Source organism: Haliotis rubra, unplaced genomic scaffold (assembly GCF_003918875.1).
Source record: "Haliotis rubra isolate DU_JTF1 unplaced genomic scaffold, ASM391887v1 Scf58, whole genome shotgun sequence".
Taxonomy (NCBI): domain Eukaryota; kingdom Metazoa; phylum Mollusca; class Gastropoda; order Lepetellida; family Haliotidae; genus Haliotis; species Haliotis rubra.
The window spans coordinates 2,281,146-2,303,423 of NW_025767279.1; the positions used below are offsets into that span (position 1 = coordinate 2,281,146).

Here is a 22,278-nt window from a genome sequence, read left to right on the forward strand (position 1 = left end):
GTGGGAAGTCTGGTGGTTATAAGAGTGGATAGTACTGTGGTTATATACATGTGGATAGTCTAGTGGTTACAGGAGGGGATAGATACAGGTGGGAAGTCTGGTGGTTATAAGAGTGGATAGTTCTGTGGTTATATACATGTGGATAGTCTAGTGGTTAAAGGAGAGGGTAGATACAGGTGGGAAGTCTGGTTGTTATAAGAGTGGATAGTACTGTGGTTATATACATGTGGATAGTCTAGTGGTTAAAGGAGAGGGTAAATACAGGTGGGAAGTCTGGTGGTTATAAGAGTGGATAGTCTAGTTTTGAAAGCAGTGGGTAGAACAGTGGCTGAATAGGCATGTGGCTTGGTGGTTGTTAAAGTCCATCTCACTTGTCAAACACTCATGTCCAAGTTAGATATACATTTTGTTCCTCATCAGTGTCACTCTGTAGTCTTCCCTCAACAGTTGGGGCATTGGTGGACGCAGATCAGTAACCAATAATTCAATCATCCTGATAATATTTCTAGGTTTGTCATTGATTTTGCAAAAGTGGTAAATGTTTGAGCTATACATCACTTCAGGCTGTGCTCTTGATGTGAGCTGACATGCCAAGGGTTAAACTGGATTACTGTTCAAAGTGCCATTTAATACAACTCACCCACTCACCCACTCACTCATCCCATAATATATCAAATAGGTTCAAATATATCTGATATTGTAATTTCTAATTTTAATGAGTACATATTGAATGTGATGATGCTCCATATTTGCAGGTGCTTGACTAGCGAGAAGGAATGTGAGAAGTTGAGGGAGAAAGTGACGGAAACACGACGAAAGTTAGATGATACACAGGCAGCCCTGCATGAACTGGGCCGAGAGAACCAGTCTCTACAGGTACACTATATCACTGTGCTGTCAGAACTTGCTTGGAGTTGTGTGGTTAAGGGATGGAGTCACTAGTGGTTGAAAGGGTGGGTACCCTACTTGTTGAAGGGGTGGGTACCTTACTTATCGAAGGGGTGGGTAGACTATAGTGGTTAAAGGGGATGGGTACCCTACTTGTTGAAGGGGTGGGTACCCTACTTATTGAAGGAGTGGGTAGACTATAGTGGTTAAAGGGGGTGGGTACCCAACTTGTTGAAGGGGTGGGTACCCTACTTATTGAAGGAGTGGGTAGACTATAGTGGTTAAAGGGGGTGGGTACCCTACTTGTTGAAGGGGTGGGTACCCTACTTGTTGAAGGGGTGGGTACCTTACTTATCGAAGGAGTGGGTAGACTATAGTGGTTAAAGGGGGTGGGTACCCAACTTGTTGAAGGGGTGGGTACCCTACTTATTGAAGGGGTGGGTAGCCTAGTGGTTAAAGGGGTTGGTACCCTACTTGTTGAAGGGGTGGGTAGCCTAGTGGCTAAAGGGGTTGGTACCCTACTTGTTGAAGTGGTGGGTAGCCTAGTGGTTAAAGGGGTGGGTAGCCTAGTGGTTAAAGGGGTGGGTAGCCTAGTGGTTAAAGGGGTGGGTACCCTACTTGTTAAAGGGGTGGGTAGCCTAGTGGTTAAAGGGGTGGGTAGCCTAGTGGTTAACGGGGTGGGTACCCTAGTGGTTTAAGGGGTGGGTTGCCTAGTGGTTGAAAAGGTGGGTAGCCTACTGGTAGCCTATTCAGCCAACCAGTCATAACCAAGCAGGCAGCCCAGCTAACCAACCAACTAGCCAACCACCAAACCCAACCCAACCCAAATGATGATGCAGTCTATCTCCATGTAGCCTTTCTGTAATGATTCTTTCTGTATTTCAGATTGTGAGCACAAAGGTCCAGAACAGGAAGTGGGCAGATGACAGCCTGGTGACGGAGTGCATGGGGTGTTCCAAGGCCTTCTCCATGACTGTGAGGAAGGTATGTTGCTGGCTACAACACTTCCACTATTACATTCCTGTAGGTGTCAAACTACAGTGTATGTAGAAGCAAGTATGATCTGGTTATGACATAAGGCCACTTTACAGTCTCAATATCCACATCACATTGCTCACGTGTGAGACAGTGGTACATGGGTCTATACTGAAATGTCGCTAAAATTTTATATTGTATAAGTTGTTATCCATAAATTGCGTCTACGTTACTATATGGCGGCGGTCTTGAGTGAGTGGCGTGAGTTTTAGTTTTATGCGCGCACTCAGCAATATTCGAGCTATTAAATAATCAAGTCTGGACCAGACAATCCACTGATCAACAGCATGCGCATCGATCTGTGCAATTGGGAACCAATGACATGTGTCAACCAAGCCAGCAAACCTGACCTCCCGATCCCATTAGTCGCCTCTTATGACAAGCATGGGTTACTGAAGGTTCATTCTAACCCGGACCTTCACGGGTTAACAATAAGTATATGATCCATGTACAAAATGTAATAAATAAGGTCACCAATTTGTGCAATGAAGTTTCACATACTTACACATTTCTGAAAATATAAACAAAAAATTCATGCACACTCATTCCTTAATAAATGCATGCTCTGGTATGAACTCCGTAATTGTATTTTCTCCAAAAGCACCGTTCTCCACAATGATTTCCCCCTTCCAGCATCACTGCAGGAACTGTGGCAACATCTACTGCAATGACTGCTCCCTGAAGTCAGCCACTGTGGCTGCCTCCAAGAAGCCTGTGAGAGTCTGTGATACCTGCTACAACGAAGTAGTGAACAAAAGGTGACAAGGGAGCCACTGACCTCCTCTCAAAGAATCCTCAAGTGTAATGGAGCCTTGCAGCCACCGAACAACCAGTAATATACATTGTATTCTGGTTGACATGTTACCAAATATATTTCTATACTGGACAGGAATGTTTCTGAGAACTATGGTGTTGAAGGCTTATAGTGTGTTCAAGGTAGAGTGAAGTCAATATCGTTAATGAAAGATGAAGAATCCCCTGTAATACTATGTTACTTGGAAATACTGGTTCATCCTGTATTTTATTCAACGAATAATAGGCAGCACTCCGGCTGATCTTGTCTCTTGGTAACTAGGCCGCAATGAATTGATTATATGGTAAATATGATTAATCACTTCCAGAAACTCCAGAATATATAAACCCAGGAAATTAAAAAAATAATAGATGTTTAAACATTTTATTCGGGTCAAACCTGTGGATCAGAGACAAGTTTCAGAAAATATGGCTATCAATTGATAGAGGTAGTATTTTAAGAATTATTATCATTGATGATAATACTTCAAGATTTGTCTTTCTGACACCTTTAAGATGTATCTTAATGACAATGATATTTAAAAGAATATTAACTACTATACCAAATTCTACTAACTTGTGAGAACAATTTGAAACATTAACTGTCTTCTTTTTGAAGCCATATATTGTTCCAAAAAGACATTTTCAAGTTTGTCGCACAACTTACTGAAAGGAAACATGTAAGGATTCATTCATTGTAGCTTAAGTCATTTTCTGAAAATTAATGAGCAATATAAACATCAGATTTCTTACCTCTAGCTTTGTCATGAAGACAACATTGCTGCAGTCTTTGCATCAGTTCGGAAGTCACTTACACGGTGTTTAAGGTTAGATCAGTACGATATAGATCTGTAGGTCAGGAAATGAAGGAGCCAAGCACAGAGAACCATTCCAGATGTTACTTTCTTGAATGCCAATTGTGTTATCCTTGTGCTGTTATCCCTGGTGGCAACAATCAGGAATAAGGTCTGCTCCCAAATGTATTAAAAACATCTCCTGACATGCATGGTATGTACATGTATTCATGTCTGGTTCCGAGTTACTGCAGAAAATTATAACATGGCTGAGATTTGTATCTCACTTGTCTCACTTCAAAACAAGGAACCATTGTCTTCAGGAGCCACGATTACCATAAGAACATTTGCTTATGAAACTGTAAACCTACTTATTCCGTAAGACTGTTAGTCACAAACTGCCTTTAGTGTTACTTGTTAGAAAACTAGGGGTGAAGGTGTAATGACTCCTTCATTGAGGGTTGCTTCTGAAGCAGCTGTGATTTCCTCACCTGCCGTTGTGTTCCGACCATTTCCATTCCATACATTCCATGATGGATGTTAACCCCATCGCTTATAAAGCTAGTATTACCTGCATATCTTATACTGCATATCATTTACACATACAATGAATGTCGAACCATCCCTGAATACCAAGTGAGTAATGGTTCTATAGTGGTATGTACCATGTACATTTGCAACCACACTTTGGTTAACAAAGTGACGTAACCATCCCTTTCTTTCCTATCTATATTTAAAGTTATGGCCTAGTACATGTGAGCCTTTGATATATTCAGCTGAATCAAGAAAATGTTAAGAATGAATTTTTGGTTTTACTCATGAGTATTGACAGGGAAGTAAGTCTAAAACGACAAGGCATCCCTAGTGTAATTTGAGTGGTTCGTTGTTATTTTCACCAAATTTTCCAGGCTCAGCACAAAGCTATGGTCGAAAATTGTCCAAGGATATTCATTAAGATTGGAGGGATTAGTCCCTGGATTGTGAAGGATGAGGTTTGAAAATCTGTTTTGTTTGGACCTGACTATCTTGGAACCCATGTGTCTAGACAACTGACGTTAAGAAGGCAACAAAAAAGGGGACATAACTCATTCTTAAGGATTCAATATTCACTGTGAATGATACTCCCCAGCAAATGTCTTGTCCCAGACAGTGAATTCAACTATTTTAGTATCTTGGTAGTCATCATACCGAATTCTAATTAAGTGTATTACCATATACTATGATGTATTGGCCTATTTATTTATCTACATTTCTCTTTGAAAATTATTATGTGACAGGCGTTCGCTCGTCACGCTGAAGACCCGGGTTCAATTGCCCACATGGGCACAATGTGTGAAGCCCATTTCTGGTGTCCCCCGCCGTGATATTGCTGGAATATTGCCGAAAGCGGCGTAAAACCAAACTCACTCACTCACTCACTGTGATGTATTGACTTATTATTTTTGTAATCCTGAAAATGAATCAGAATAATTTTAAAAGTGCATGAATAACACTTGTAAATAAATACTGGTGGTGGAAGATAGTTCATAAATAACTGATCCATGAAGTAGTAAGGCTTTTGTTGCAATGTGTACAGTATTAGGTCCATGTTATCTGTGTGTAGCTTACACTTACAGTTTATTTCATCACAATCACAGATGATTTTCAACAAGTCTTGGCAGTTGATGTCAAGAATCTTAGTTAATTATTAATTCTTCCTGATGAGTTTCAGATTATTCATGATCTGTGCTCGCGCCATTGCTGTTGGTTATTACAGTGTTGTCTTCCATACCACGAAAATGTACACAGAAATTGTCAGTTGAGTTACGCCATGGACTAAACAGTTGGCTGTGAAATCTTTGAAATGGTTTCACTTTGTTAATCTGTTCGAAGCTGCCACTGTAGTAGTTTCGTCAGACAGAAAACCTTTTGTCTTAAATATCAGGTAGTGATCAGGGGGATTGTTATATTTTCTGGAATCCTGTCAAATGTGTTCTGGACTGAGACAACATTCAAAGTTCTGTATGAATACTGGAAGCCATATTTTGTTGCAGTGTTTCCGTTCTCCGGTATATACCTGAAAATCGCCGGTAAAATTTGTTGAGGACCGGTAAATTGAAAGCCAGCCGGACACCGTGTCCGGTAAATAATCATGTATTAAAATAAAACATCATGGGTAAGTGAAATCAGTCTTGGCTGTGCTTTCAAGGTCGCAAAAGTTGTTATGTTTGGGAATACCAAGGCTAAAAATAACTTTAAAATGAGTACTTTTACAGTATGATAATAGGATATGACCGGCAAATTTCAATCATGACCGGTAAAATTTTAGGTTGCCAGACACAGTGCCCGATAAATAATTTAGTCAGCGGAAACACTGTGTTGCATATGTGTTCCAGTTCATTGTAGATGTATTGACAAATGATGAGTCTGGAAATGACCCAAACTAGTGTGAGATGGAGACGTTTCTTAATGGGATTTTGGGGCACCTGAAACAAAATGGCCTTACTTTGTCCTGTGTGTTGTGATTATTTCTAGAAGTGCTGTGTTTGACTTAGAACATTTTGCTTGAAAAGTCACCTTAGTGTTTCTTTTGTTGATGACACACTTCATGAATGGTTATTTAGTTTTAAATGGTACAGTCAGCTCTCGTTAATCTGACACTCATTAATCCGACAATCACGTTAATCCAACAAAAAATTAGGGAACCATTTAAAACAGTGATAATGACTCTCGTTAATCCGACATTCTCGCATTCCGACTCCGACATACCAATCTAACGAGAGCTGAGTGTATATCAGTCCATGTGTTTCTTAAACTTGATTAGTTATGTTCATATTTTAACTTTTTTGACAGATCATGTGATTAGAAATTTCCCTGTTTTTACCAGAAAAATGTTTGGATATACGATGTAGGGCTTTGTATTGGCAAATCAACTGTATTGCAATATATTGGTTCAGGTACCTGTGTTGATATATTGGGAGCTAAAGTGTTTGACAGTGAGTGACACTGTTTGTACATACAGATCCTGTTTCCTACATACCAGTACCAAGGCCTGGAAATACATGTCATACCTCTGACAATGGGCAGTCTCAAAACTCGGTTGGATTGTTAGGGAATCTTTTTTTGTTTTTTTTATACAATTAAGAGTCAAGTTTGGGGGTCGGCTTATCTATGGGGTCAGCTTATAGACGGTAATATACAGTATGTAAAGTATGCCGTATATACATTAAGTACGTATGTTCATTAACTACAAAAGGAAATGTCAGTTGTGTATGAAAGTCGAGTAGATTTTGACTAAATCATAGAGATAATCACAAAACTGCTTGTCATTCTCTCGGAAATAAGTATCATTTTGAAAGATTAGTATTGCGATAATACTGTGCAGTCCTATTATGAAGGGTGCTTTGAAAATCTTGCCAAGTGATCGACCATTTTAGTGTAGATAACAGTTGACTATAGAAAGCCTCCTTTGTATGGACAGAGTTAGTGAACTAATTTTGTGAGTTAGCGTTTCTTCTCATATACTGATCAGGTCAGGTTAGTGTCAAATGGCCTTGACCTTCCCAACTGTATGGCACACACGACATGGGTATTAGTGTTTTGTTCTTGCAGTCTCCATATTGGTCACCTTGTACAAGATGATTCCTGTATTATAAATTCTGTGGACTACATACAATTTCTATGCAGTGTATTTTTAAAGTGAACTGTTTTGTGTTTGGTTGAAGAAATGCTAACTGCCATCACCTGCTTTTCCGTCTTTTTGCTATTATTTAAATGTCATACAGGTTTAAGGTAGTAATGGAAGCTTTTCTTTAACTTTATTTCACTAAATCGTAACCAGTTTGTTCTTGATGCCCTCAGATTGGGCAGGTTCTGCAGGATCTAATGCTAATGTAGACAATGATATTTTATCGATTATTAAACATGTCAGTCGCACCAATGTCTTATATTTTGCCCTGCTTTCTAAGCTTTTTAAGTGGAGTTATAGAGGTCAGGATGGTGAACGTTTTAATGAGAGTATTGGATCTATGCTTAGTGACATTCATGCAAGTGATGCAAGATAAGTATCTTTAGATTTAGTATATAGGATACAACTTGATGACAACTTGTGTATTTTTGCATTAACGTTTCAGGGGGTATGTACTGACCTTCTGTTGAGTGATGGTGTTGGAGAAGCACAATTCTTAGTGACATTTATTTAAGTTGGTATAATGTGGCTCTGATTAAGATTTAACAAAACTCTACGATGGGCCACCTTTGCTGGAAACAAGATTTCATTTGGTTGATATATTCATGACATGTTCGCACGGGGAGCGATTGGCTCAGTCATCTGAGGACTGACAGTTCATATTGGAGAGTTATGTCCCTTGGGCCCGCCAGAAGTCTGTGATCCTTTGTTGAAACTCCGGTTGGTTATGTTTCTTGGCTTATCTGCACCATACCTGCGCTCCAGGGTTTCACTAGAGAGATCGGGAGGTGGGGTAGCCTAGTGGTTAAGGCATTCGCTCATCATGCCAAATTGACCCGGGTTCGATTCCCCACATGGGCACTTTGTTTGAAGTCCATTCCTGGTGTCCCCCGCCATGATATTGCTGCAATATTGCTAAAAGCAGCGTAAATACCATACTCACTCACTCACTCACTCACTAGAGAGATAAATGTCTGAGACCTGCGTCACCTTGGGCACATTCCCACATTATGCTGACACGTTTTGATATAATTTGGATACTGTACAAAACAATGTTTTACCCGACTCAGTCACAGACTTTTGACCCTGAAAAATCATTACCAGTAGTCATGACCTTGAATTAGGAAGGTTTGGTAATTTGGACTACATCACTTTGTTAAGGCCTTTGAAAGCAAACACACATTCATTTGATGCTCTGATAGTGTGAGTTATAATTTGTAGATGAATGAATAATATAACCAACTCCATGTCTAGATGAATCTTTTTGTTCGTATGATTGTGAGATTATTAGAGTCGATATTATTGATTTATGCAATTAAAACACTTTTGTCTTGCCAGACATGGTTCCTATTTACAGTGGAAACTGTTTTGCTGATTGAATGTGTGTGTGTCAGCACCTAGGTTGTGAACTCTATAGTGTCAATATGTGTAGTGTTGCGCTAGTGTAGGGAACACTGTGTGTAGTGGTGGTGAACACGGTAATACTGCCCAGGTGTAGGTGAACCTTTTGTAGTGCTGCTCAGTTGTAAATGAACACTGTGTGTAGTGTTGTACTATTGCCTTTGAGCTTGATACTGCAATGAAACTTGATTGTACTATTGCCTTGGAGCTTGATACTGCAATGAAAGTTGATCGTACTATTGCCTTGGAGCTTGATACTGTATTGAATTTTTATCGTACTATTGCCTTTGAGCTTGATACTGCAATGAAAGTTGATCGTACTATTGCCTTTGAGCTTGATACTGCAATGAAAGTTGATCATACTTTTGCCTTTGAGCTTGATACTGCAATGAAAGTTGATCGTACTTTTGCCTTTGAGCTTGATACTGCAATGAAAGTTGATCGTACTTTTGCCTTTGAGCTTGATACTGTATTGAAAGTTGACTGTATTATTGCCTTTGAGCTTCACATATACTTGAATGAATGTTGACTTTACTAATGCCTTTTAGCGTGTAACTGCAATGAGAGTTGATTATTCTATAGCCTTTTACCTTGATACTATATCAGCGAGAGTTGACTGAACTATCGTGACCATTCCAGCTGCAGACAGTTCAATGCCTCATTGATTGTCAGTGACATCTGCCATTATCACCACTCAATATATGTATTTACCAGCTTCCCATTACTATCTTTATATGCCTACAGATGATTGTACACTAAGTCATTGTGCAGTGTATCTACACTTAATACTTGCTTGGATCTGAACTTTGTCATTCAGTTGATTATGAGGATCTATGATTGAGTTATCTGGTTTGGTTAAATAACAATTATCACGATCTGATGAAGGAAATGCAAGAGTGATTCCATAGATGGACTCCATTATGTACATGTTTTCATTCTCCACACAACTACGTCCATAGGTTCAGAGGTTTGATGACCACACTAGTCAGATGTTGAAGGGAATAACAGAGCCACCTTGTGAACATAGCTTAATGTTAAAATGATGCGATGAGCTGAAATGCAGTTGTAAAAGTGTGTGTGGCACATACTAGGGCCAGTTTGATACACTGCCTTGTGTAAAACGTCACTCATTCTCCATGACAACGCAATTAATGTTTGTCATCCACTCTGACTAAAAGAAAATGTAATTTAAACAGGATCTGTCGCCGGTAGATAATTTTGATTTCAGCTGCATGAAACTGAGCTGCTTTCCTTGATAATGGAGAAGACGAGTGTGGTAATCAGTCTTATTTATAAAATCAGGGATACCTCACAATGGCTTTGTTTTTTAAACATCCTTTTGTCTGCTATTCATGTTATGTAATGCTTTAGTATCTCGTGGCTATGTTCTTGCACCATAAAGATGTTCTTGTTATGCTATAGATAGACATTTAATACCATATATTTTGGTTAAGGGGAAGCAGGGGGGCTCATTTTTTGGAAGTTAATCAGCTACTAATATGAAGCACATATAAAACTATGACTGATTCATTTTAAGTCTTTTTGTGATATATACTAGTCTGCTAGTCTGAATAATTAAGACCCTATTTTACATATTACTCTAGTTAAAGGATCATGGCATGGTAGATTAGCAAGTAGTAATATGAAAAAAAAACTTCCTTAACTTGTTTTGAGTAGATTATTTCAACTGAATATGTTGTTAAAAAATGTGAATTGCCCAAACTACACCTTTTTTCAAACAGATGTATCAATGCATGTATTATGACTGTAATGGATGCTCTCAATCATCATAAACTTTGCGCTTGAGACCAAATCAATTGATTTGCACAAATATTATAGTAGTATTGATAAAGCAGCTGGATGTCCACCAGATAATGAATCATTATTATTATTATTATCATTACTCTTCACTCTTGTATTCATGGGTCACATACAAATTCTTTGTATGCTAAGAGAAAGGTGCTGTTTATGATGATGTAATCAGATTTGAAGTATTTTATGTTCAGCATAACTTGGTGATGTGACATATTCTATTGACTGTCAGAAGACTCTGTGACTTCGGGACTGTGTGTTAGGGAGTGATATCTTGATTTGATTCACCTAAAGGAATAAACTTCCTACACCGATTGTGAAACACATGCTGCTCAAAATATATTAAGGGTCATGAATATAGAGAGGAATATTGAAATTGTGTGGTCAGTCTACACTGCCAAAAATGTCTCCAGGAATATCACTGACCCTAATTTGTTTTGTTTAATATAGCTGAGGTTTCTGGCTCTCAAACAACATGATAAACAATTTAGCAGCAATTCCAGTCGTTTTAAGGTGTGTTGATCCAGGTTTATTTCAACTGAGTTGTTCCTGTGTTATTTTAAGATTTGTTTTACAGTTATTCCTAGAAGACTGTTTAGTAAATATTACAACTTGTTGTCTCTGTACATTCTGTTGACATAATATATCATGTTTGTAACCTCATGGCCTTACACTATATTTTACATAAATTTACAAATAATGAAATAAAATACTTAAACCATTTTTATAGTTGTGTTTATTATAATAATAACAATAGTCCACTCACAGAGCGTGTAACTCCGCACACGGTGTGTGCTTGAAGTGCACAAGAAAGGTTCCAGTTCAGTCAATGAAGCTAAGCCTGTAAATGTGTTTTTTCACGATCAGATCACAAAGCACTTGTAGCTTTGCAATTGTCTTAACGCTACACTCAGCAATATTCCAGCTATATGGCGGTGGTCTGTAAATAACTGAGCCAGGGCCAGACAATCCAGTGATCAACAGCATGAGCATCTACGCAATTGGGATACGATGACATGTGTCAACCAAGTCAGCAAGCCTGACCACCCGATCCCGTTAGTCGCCTTTCATGACAAACATTGGTTGCTGAAGACCAATTCTAACAGGGCCCTGGAAAGTTGACGAAACTCTTAGTTTGAGTGGGTGACTGTTCCACTCCATGGCCTATAAGAGGAGGAGCATGGATAGCCATGTTTTGGCCATCTCCACTCATGATACATGGAGGAAATAGTTGAGGATATGCAAGCACTGGTAGGATAGTCAGTGATACATAAGCAGAGATGAGCATCACCTTGGCACTGGTAGGATACTGAGTATGGCAGCAGAATCCAGTATTAGCTAGTACGTAGTGGAGTAAGGTTGTACTCATGACATGACGCTCTCTTCACAGTACTATTCTGAATCCACCAAATTTGTTTACAAGGGGCATCCACCAAGGTTGTTTTCTAGAAATGTATGTATCACACTTTTCACACTGTTATTTCCACTTTGAAGCACATCTCCATTTAATGTTTCTTTAACCAGTTGTGACGTGTTTCTTCAGGATATATATTTTGGTTGATACCTGTCAACAGATAGGCTCCAAGCCAATCAGATGAGTTGAACACACTGTCTGTTGCTCAATAAGCTGTCTGAGAAGTTATTTTTAAAATCCATATAAATACTAGAAAAGATGAATAATATATTCCGCATCACATCCCTTTGGCTTGCACATTTTTCAGTCCTGACATGTCAGTTACCAGTATAAAGACAAGAGGGTCACATGTTCTTCAGAGTATTACACAGAGTCTGCTTCTGATAGGGCCCTGTCCACTTGAGGTGCCAGACTTGCCCATAGCTATCTCCACGGCCTTCACAGCCTGCAACACAGCCTTGGCAGCGCCGTCGATGTCTCCTGTCTGTGCTGCCCGTGCTGCCTCGGCCGTCACCCTGGCTGCAGCCACCTGGATAGGACAGTACAGGGTATATTAGGGTGTTCTATGTGGGATTTTGTGGCATAGGGAGCTTAACGATCCAGCAGAGGTACTGTTTGTTGACATTAGTATCACAACGACAATGCTAAATTTATGTTAAAGTGTGGGACCTACGATCACCTAAGTGCTACGGCAGCTTTGTCGAACGGACCCTGGCAGTCGGTCAGTCCATCATCTGACTCACCTGAGCTGCTGACACAACCTCCTTGTACATCTGGCTGCTCTCACACTCCGACGAGATGAACTCAGCCACAGCACTAGCCATGATGGCCGCCACGAACCCAGACGCTATCCGTGTCGCTTCCTTCACCTCCTCTTCCTCTGACCAGGCAATCTTCACTGCACCCTTCCCACTCGGCAAGGACACGTCCGTCACATGTGGAACAGGAATACTCTCCTCCCCTTTACCCCCTCCAGTGATGGTGTTTTGTGTAGCTGGAGTTGTCTCCTCTTTGACCTCTGTTTTCTGGTTAGGGTCAGGCTTTGGTGTAGCGTTGGTTGATGGAGTTCCTGCCGTGGGTGGAGGTGGAGGTGTTTTGTCTCCTACTGGTTCTAACTTCCACTTCACCTCTACACTCTATGAAAACAAGGATGCCCTTTATCACTCTAACATTATTCCAGTTTTAATGTTGCAGTACCCTTGCAAGCTGGTTAACTAAAGTATACTCATAGGCAAAAGTAAGTGATACGTATTTTTAATTATAGATTACACAATCTGGTGACAGTGTACACTAGAAACTTTATGTTGTTTTAATGCATATTTGGCCGAATTTGCTTACTTCAAATACAATTACCCTTTTACAATCACTTTTATCTTACCTCACACATAAATGTCGCTTTCTGATTCGCTGAGCGCTCTTCTATTAGTTTCAATGTTCCCCTCGCCATTGGGCACAGGGAACATAAACAAACATCGAGGGTACATCAACCCATGCCCCCCTCGTGTCCAGTGAACAACTTATAATGTACAGAAAATACCTCGCACTGGTAACACAATGTAACCAGACATTAAACAAATTTACAAATGTTTACAGAAACAAGCACAGACTGTAATTAATTTAATATAATTACAAATTGAAACATGAATAGTTATTTGGGCCTAAGAAAACCATAGTTGAATGTTTCTACTTATGGTCAGGAAAGAGTCGACAAACCTTTTTCTTCTTGCTCTTGAGCTTCATTGATCCCTTGCTGAGGAGAAGCAATGGGTTAATCTTCAGGGCCGTCTTCGTGTCTGTGGTGGGCTCCATGATTGTGTTGCTCTCCTCAGAGGGGAACACAAGATGCTTCTTGTTTAACACAAACATCAACCAGTCCTCGACACAATGCAGAGTTGGGCAGTCTGAAATAGTGAACACAGCCATGATAGACAGAAGATGCTAAAACTAAAGTGTTATTGATTGAGTATGATTTTTACACTGTATTTAGCAATATTCAGGTAATATCGTGATAGGTGTCATCAAATATAGGCTTCTTTCATTGTATTGTATGTGGGGCATCGGCATGACGACACTTTGCCACAAGACAACCCACAGCATCCAAAATATTACTGAGGAACATCCTCTTTACATAAAAACGTTTAGAGCTTTATCAATGGGTTATAATGTGTAAACAAAGTAGTCAACCTTTAAACAAAGGCATCGACCAGCAAATAAAGGAGTCAACCAGTAAACAAAGGCATCGACCAGTAAACAAAGGCATCGACCAGTAAACAAAGGAGTCAACCTTTAAACAAAGGCATCGACCAGCAAATAAAGGAGTCAACCAGTAAACAAAGGCATCGACCAGTAAACAAAGGAGTTAACCAGTAAACAAAGGCATCGACCAGTAAACAAAGGAGTCAACCAGTAAACAAAGGAGTCAACCTTTAAACAAAGGCATCGACCAGCAAATAAAGGAGTCAACCAGTAAACAAGGCGTCGACCAGTAAACAAAGGGGTTAACCAATAAACAAAGGCATCGACCAGTAAACAAAGGAGTCAACCAGTAAACAAAGGAGTCAACCTGCATAAGTGCATTCACAGTAAATACTACTGTCCTCTATGATAAAGATGTGCAACGATTCTGTCACAGTAGATCAAAACACAGACTCCCAAGGACCTTGTGCACATCCTGCCCCTAACAGGCATGCTCTCCCCCTTCATTATCCTGAAGAATTGGTCTGCAATTCATGTTTGTCCTAAGAGGCGACTAACGGGATCGGGTAGACAGGCTCGCTGACTTGGTTGACACATGCCATCGTATGCCGATTGTGTAGATCGATGCTCATGCTGTGGATCAACCGTTGATCACTGGATTGTCTGGTCCAGACTCGATTATCAACAGACCCCCGGCATAGAGCTGGCGGCATTAAACAACAAACATACAATCTGCCCTTTCATCTTGAAATGTCACCCAATAAGTATGGACCAGGATAATTCAATCTTTGTTGGATAATTATTCATATAATCAAAACTTGATCCTTAGGAATGTTTTAGCATTATATGTAATTATAATACTGACTATCAAATCATAAAAAGTTATAAACTTGACATAAACTAAAAGTCACAGCAAAACCTTTTTCATGTGCAAGAAGAATCCAGAAGTTTCAAAGGCCTAGAGTGAGTGGGTTTAGTTTTACGCCGCTTTTAGCAATATTCCAGCAATATCACAGCGTGGGACACCAGAAACGGGTTTCACACATTGTACCCATGTGGGGAATCGAACCGGGCCAGTTACAGGCCGATTTGCTTGGTGATCAGATTCTGCACAGGAAATGTCCATTGCAACAAATAACGAACAGCTGATGCCCTTCCTCACTTACCTTCATACATTGAGAGCACACTTAGCGTACACACGAACAGAGGAATCTATTTCCAAACTCACTTATCGTGGCTCTTTTACATTTATGACATCTACTGTTTCAGCACTCCATTATGTAATGAATGGAGAGTTGCTTGATTACTGGAAAGTGGTTGTTTCCGTGCACGTGTTACAGGCTATGTACAACACCTCAGTTGCTTAATGAGATTGTTATTGATAACATATATACTTTTTCGAGATAATTTCTGCATTACGATGTAGGAAAAATATCAAGACACGTTTTACCAAGTCACATAAAACAATGTAAGTTGAGGAATATCCTCGTAACTCTCCATTCCTTACAAATAACGCTACCTCGGCTCTTGCTGGGAGAGTTACTCGAACATTCCCCTCAACGTAATCTTTTCCTGAATGATATCGCTTACCCTGACGCTATGAGTTTTGCTGCCTTCGGCCACTGTGGTCAGACAGTTGTGTGGTGTGGTCAGTATGTGTCCACTGACAGGTGGTTATAGAAAATCAATGCTAGTTATCAGGAAACGTGTGATTAGTGAGTTCGGAAGCCGGGTGTGAGACTTGTATCACAAAAGGCTCAAGCTTGACTGATAATAAGGTGCTGATCAGTTCCTGCTCGGACAGCTAACAGCTAAGGGTATTTAGTGGACATTACCATGGGTAATTATCTAACAAGCTCATGCTTTCATTTTGTTAATGATCTATGATTCCTTAACAAAAACAGATCTGCAGCTCACCTGACAATAAATAAATAAATGTCTGGATTTGTAGGCAGGTCGAAATTGAATTGAAATTTGATAAACAGGTACAACTTATTTGCGACGCACTCCTTCACATTAACGAAAACATACACTTATTAGACTAAACAGTGGGAAGAGGTTATCGTATGAAAAATTAAACGTGTTTTTTGTTGTTATTTTTTTAATATATTTTTATTTATTATTATTTATTTGTTTTATTCATTTATTTTTGTGTGATCACGAACACATTCAGTTTAACGGCTCATGTAGTTCAAAAGAAGCCGACAAAACTAATTTGTTGAAGGCATTATCGATGTGCAAACGTTTTGGTTGTTTTGTTTAGTCTAATTATTGGTGGACATGTTGCTCTGTCGTGGGGTTTTATCCGCTTGGCGCAGACCACGTTAACCGGTTAGCATGTACGACGTTTTCCCATCACCGCTGAATACACATAACCGTTTTCCAGCGCAGTCTCTTTTGACCAGTCAATCAACTGGGACTGTGACCCAGTAATCTTAGGCGCTGGGAACGTAAGAAAAAGATACTTGTGGAACTGAAACCAGGTTCGGCCCTGATGTCAAAGGTCACCACCATACCCGTGCTGGTGCTTTTGTACCTGTGCTGTTTTTTTTGCACACTTAATTTTCGCGAGAGTTTCAATGGTCATTTAATAAAATTTTAGGACAAAAGAGTGGGTGCGCACGCACGCACGCACACACGCACGCACGCACGCACGCACGCACACACACACACACACACACATGTACACACATGAGTAAGCTCATCGACATTCCTTCACTAAAACAAGGCTGCAACACTACTATCCCATAGACCAAATGTATTCAGGGTGATACAGAAGAGTGCTATCTACAGACCGGTATTGAGGACGGGAGAATGATAGATCTAAAGGGAGCTGTAGCCTCACCTTTGAAGGGGATAAGTAGGACGTACAGAGAGCTGTAGCCTCACCTACAGAGAGATGTAGCCTCACCTTTGAAGGGGATAAATAGGACCTACAGAGAGTTGTAGCCTCACCTTTGAAAGGGATAAGTAGGACCTACAGAGAGATGTAGCCTGACCTACAGAGAGATGTAGCTTCACCTCTGAATGGGATACGTGGACCTACGGAGAGCTATAGCCTCACCTCTGAAGGGTATAACTAGGACCTACAGAGAGCTGTAGCCTCACCTCTGCAGGGGATAAGTAGGACCTACAGAGAGCTGTAGCCTCACCTCTGAAGGGTATAACTAGGACCTACAGAGAGATGTAGCCTCACCTTTGAAGGGTATAACTAGAACCTATAGAGAGCTGTAGCCTCACCTCTGAAGGGTATAACTAGGACCTACAGAGAGATGTAGCCTCACCTCTGAAGGGTATAACTAGGACCTACAGAGAGCTATAGCCTCACCTCTGAAGGGTATAACTAGGACCTACAGAGAGATGTAGCCTCACCTTTGAAGGAGATAAGTAGGACCTATAGAGAGCTTTAGCCTCACCTCTGAAGGGGATAAGTAGGACCTATAGAGATCTGTAGCCTCACCTCTGAAGGGTATAACTAGGACCTATAGAGAGCTGTAGCCTCACCTCTGAAGGGGATAAGTAGGACCTATAAAGAGATGTAGCCTCACCTTTGAAGGAGATAAGTAGGACCTATAGAGAGCTGTAGCCTCACCTCTGAATGGTATAAGTAGGACCTACAGAGAGCTGTAGCCTCACCTCTGAAGGGGATAAGTAGGACCTACAGAGAGCTGTAGCCTCACCTCTGAAGGGGATAAGTAGGACCTGTAGAAAACTGTAGCCTCACCTCTGAAGGGTATAAGTAGGACCTACAGAGAGCTGTAGCCTCACCTCTGAAGGGGATAAGTAGGACCTGTAGAAAACTGTAGCCTCACCTCTGAAGGGTATAACTAGGACCTACAGAGAGCTGTAGCCTCACCTCTGAAGGGGATAAGTAGGACCTACAGAAAGCTGTAGCCTCACCTTTGAAGGGTATAACTAGGACCAACAGAGAGATGTAGCCTCACCTCTGAAGGGGATAAGTAGGACCTATAGAGAGCTGTAGCCTCACCTCTGAAGGGGATAAGTAGGACCTATAGAGAGCTGTAGCCTCATCTCTGAAGGGGATAAGTAGGACCTACAGAGAGCTGTAGCCTCACCTTTGAAGGGTATAAGTAGGACCTACAGAGAGCTGTAGCCTCACCTTTGAAGGGGATAAGTAGGACCTACAGAGAGCTGTAGCCTCACCTTTGAAGGGGATAAGTAGGACCTATAGAGAGCTGTAGCCTCACCTCTGAAGGGGATAAGTAGGACCTATAGAGAGATGTAGCCTCACTTCTGAAGGGGATAAGTAGGACCTATAAAGAGATGTAGCCTCACCTTTGAAGGGGATAAGTAGGACCTATAGAGAGCTGTAGCCTCACCTCTGAAGGGGATAAGTAGGACCTACAGAGAGCTGTAGCCTCACCTTTGAAGGGGATAAGTAGGACCTATAGAGAACTGTAGCCTCACCTCTGAACGGGATAAGTAGGACCTATAGAGAGGTGTAGCCTAACCTCTGAAGGGGATAAGTAGGACCTACAGAGAGCTGTAGCCTCACCTCTGAAGGGGATAAGTAGGACCTACAGAGAGCTGTAGCCTCACCTCTGAAGGGGATAAGTAGGACCTATAGAGAGCTATAGCCTCACCTTTGAAGGGGATAAGTAGGACCTATAGAGAACTGTAGCCTCACCTCTGAACGGGATAAATAGGACCTATAGAGAGGTGTAGCCTCACGTCTGAAGGGGATAAGTAGGACCTACATAGAGCTGTAGCCTCATCTCTGAAGGGGATGAGTAGGACCTACAGAGAGCTGTAGCCTCACCTACAGAGAGATGTAGCCTCACCTCTGAAGGGGATAAGTAGGACCTGTAGAGAGCTGTAGCCTCACCTCTGAAGGGGATAAGTAGGACCCACATAGAGCTGTAGCCTCACCTCTGAAGGGGAAGAGCAGCTGCAGGTCGATCTCTCTCTCCACCTCCCCATCCTTGAAGCTGTATTTCTTGTCGGCCAGCCAGTAGGACAAGCACTTCAGCAGGGACACCATCGGCTCACTCTCCACCTTCTCCTCGTGGTAGAACTGGTGGCCCAGAGGAAGGATGACCATCTAGGTAACAGATACACAGTGAACGGGTGAGTGACTGAGTGACGGTTTGATTTTCCTTTGATTCTTATGGGCAGTAGGGTAACTTAGTGCTTAAAACGTTTGCTCATCACTTTGAAGGCCTGGCTTCGAATTCCCTCCCGGGTACAATATGTGGAGCCCATGCCTAGTGTCCCCAGCTATGATATAGCTGGAACTTGGCTAAAACTCTCTCAAAGTTTGTGGTTTAACATCACTCAGCAATAAGCCAGCAATGTGACGGCGGTCTGAGCCTGGACAATGTTTTTTTAATTGACATTCAAGTTGGTAGGTCAAAAATGAAACATACAACTTTATGGATGACAACTTCTTGTTTATTGCATAGAGCGACGTTTCGACGTAAATTGATAACATTATAAAAATCTACATCGAAACGTCGCTCTATGCAATAAACAAGAAGTTGTCATCCATAAAGTTGTATGTTTCATTTTTGACCTACCAACTTGAATGCCAATAAAATATATTTGTCCAGACTCTGACCGCCGTCACATAGCACGAATCTAGGAATTGGGATGCAAAACCATGTATGAACAAAGTCAGCGAGCCTGACCACCTAATCCCGTCGGTCGCTTTTGAGGTACCTTACCCCCTTGAAATGAAGAAGAGACAACGTCACCTTGTAGAAAAGCCCGGGCCAGAAGTTGAGGAACTTGTTCAGAGACAGCAGGAACGGCGACAACGACACCCACAGCAGCTGCACGGCCGAGTCCTCCTGGCCAGGCTCGTCGGCGTTCACCCGGCAGCTGATGTTGAACTGGGAGTTGTCGTGTTCCGCGCAGACTATGGCCTACAACAAGAAGGTGGTTACATCTGTGAGCTTAAATACACAGTGTCAGATATGACAATCTTCTTCATCAGACTCATAAACAAATCTATACGTTTACTTCTGTAACACAATAAACAGCTGCGTTTATCGTAAACTATTGTTGTATATTTCCATGAATACTGAACACAAGTATTACAAACATAAATACAGAAAATGTAAAAAAATTCTGTACTTAACATACTATTTCTGTACTTAACATCAAACAGAAGTACTTTTTATTTTTTATATAAAATAAACTTACATAGCTTGTTTGGGGTAATTTTCTTTAAAAACGTTTTAACAATATGAAACATTCATATGTTCAGTACAAGAGACCATATATAATTTGTATTCAGCTTAATTGTAAACGGTAGAAATAGATTGTTCGACATGTATTGTGCTATGAATACACAATGTCATTTAGTGGTCAAACGTAACATATCGTATATTTGGGATTACACTTTCTCAGTAAAGTACATGTTCTAGTACGTTTGTTGGGTTGAGTCCCTCCGGGATTCGAACCCAAACCCTCAGAGTTAGGCACCTAATCGCCAGCACAGAAAGTGCTGCATGAAAATAAAATGATCTGACCTTGAAAATGAGCACCCTGGACATTGTGTTAACATGACCGCAGTGATATTGCTGGAATATTGCTAAAGACGGCGTAAAATTAAACTCACTCACTCACTGTTAACATAAACTTTTTGGAAAAGGAAATATAATATACATCTGGAGATTAGAATATCTGTCATCAACTGTCATTGATTGAAAGCAAATAATATTTTTAAGATTCAACCTGGGTGTGCCTCATTCCCCACTGCCGAATATATTAGCATTATTTTATCCATATTAGGACCGAATGTCAAAAAGTCAAAGTCGGCTTTAACCAAAGGCTTCCCCTTATCAGTGGAACCTACCTCCCCGACCCTCTGGAGCACCCCGTACTTCCACATGTGCCGGTAGGAGCTGGTATCCTGACCCACGTACTGGCAGTGTGCCAACAGCTGTTTGGCCACACCCACGGGGAGCCCGGTGGGGAAGACGTAGCCTATGGTGATCTGCAAGTCTCCCTTGAAAGGCTTGGGTGTCCAGTTAAGTTGCTGAAGAACATTAATCAGACAGGTTATTCGTGACATGAAGACAGTTGCTAAACCACACACCACTAACCTACTTTAATACTTACATAAACTGTGGGTAAACTGTGTTAAGGCCATTTCTGTTGTTCTCCATAATATAATTGGAATACAGTAATCTACGTCTACGACGAACACATCTACAACGAACTGACGGATATAACGAAACGTTTCTCTTCCCGTATATTTTAGTCGAAATGCGAACGGTTATAACGAACTAAAATTAGTGGTGCCTTTAAATTCGACATAACCGTAGTTTGCTTTATATATCAATTATATCATGGAGAATAACACCAGAAATCGCCTTAACACAGTTTACCCATGCTTGACTCGTTTGTTTGTCGTTTAACACCGCACCCAGAAATATCCCAGCCGTATGGCGGCGGTCTGTAAATAATGAAATCTGGACCAGATAATTCAGTGATTGCCAGTGATTGCGATCATGAGCATCGATCTATACAATTGGGGTACAATAACATGTGTCAACCAAATCAGCGAATTTGACCATCCGATCCCGTTAGCCGCCTCTCACGAAAAGTCCAATGCGACACCTTCGGATCAGCACTTCATCTTGGCGATTTAAACCAGCTAGGGCAGTATATCTTATCAAAGGTTGTATGGCATGCAGTTTATTTGATTATATATGTTAAGTTCTATCATTGCTGCCAAACGTTTTGACATATTGCCAAATAGGAGGTTTTACGACAGTGTATGGAAATTTACAGCTTGACAATGACTTCCCAAGAGCAGATTTAACTGCCACAATACCAACGTGACTGGGTAGCAAACGAAAAAGAATTTAAATTTTAGCCACAGACAGATTAAGATGCCATTTCAAAATTTCAACCAAACACGAATGGTCAGCTTTACGGATTTTGATTGCCTGTAGACATTGTAAGCTATCTGAAAATATGACAAATCTGACTTCCTTGGAACGGTTAATAAGTTGCAAAGCTATTAGAATAGATTTAGCCTTATCCCTTGCCGTAAAAATGGAACAGAAAGGAGCCAGGCCGTCGTAGACAATGTAGTACGAACATTGTAGCGACACGTTCCTCATTAAGGTCTTTGTAAGGAATTCAGGGGAAATGTCGCATTAGACAATTAGACATATTCATCCGTGGAATAATGGTGTGTCTAGCTGGACGTTGATGATCAATGTAATCTGTTCAGTCGAAAACACATACCACTCGAAATGTTTCAATATCATCTTATATCTACGGTATCCCCTCGCACACATTCT

General features: G+C 40.9%; 2 protein-coding genes across 2 annotated transcripts in view; one reads left to right on the plus strand and one right to left on the minus strand.

Annotated features, from left to right (window-relative positions):
- Positions 1-3,138, plus strand: part of LOC124254701 (early endosome antigen 1-like) — a 57,052-nt gene extending 53,914 nt beyond the window's left edge. The window contains 3 exon segments of the mRNA XM_046688548.1: positions 756-876; positions 1,774-1,872; positions 2,557-3,138. Of these exon segments, the coding sequence (XP_046544504.1) occupies positions 756-876; positions 1,774-1,872; positions 2,557-2,685 (349 nt within the window). The 3' untranslated portion in view covers positions 2,686-3,138.
- An 8,567-nt stretch (positions 3,139-11,705) lies between these two features.
- LOC124254744 overlaps positions 11,706-22,278 on the minus strand; it is a 40,040-nt gene continuing 29,467 nt past the window's right edge. Inside the window, exons 11-16 of the mRNA XM_046688588.1 lie at positions 20,820-21,002; positions 19,714-19,884; positions 18,890-19,061; positions 13,517-13,704; positions 12,547-12,939; positions 11,706-12,332 (exon numbers count right to left, since the gene is read on the minus strand). Of these exons, the coding sequence (XP_046544544.1) occupies positions 12,159-12,332; positions 12,547-12,939; positions 13,517-13,704; positions 18,890-19,061; positions 19,714-19,884; positions 20,820-21,002 (1,281 nt within the window). The 3' untranslated portion in view covers positions 11,706-12,158. The remainder of the gene's footprint in view (positions 12,333-12,546; positions 12,940-13,516; positions 13,705-18,889; positions 19,062-19,713; positions 19,885-20,819; positions 21,003-22,278) is intronic.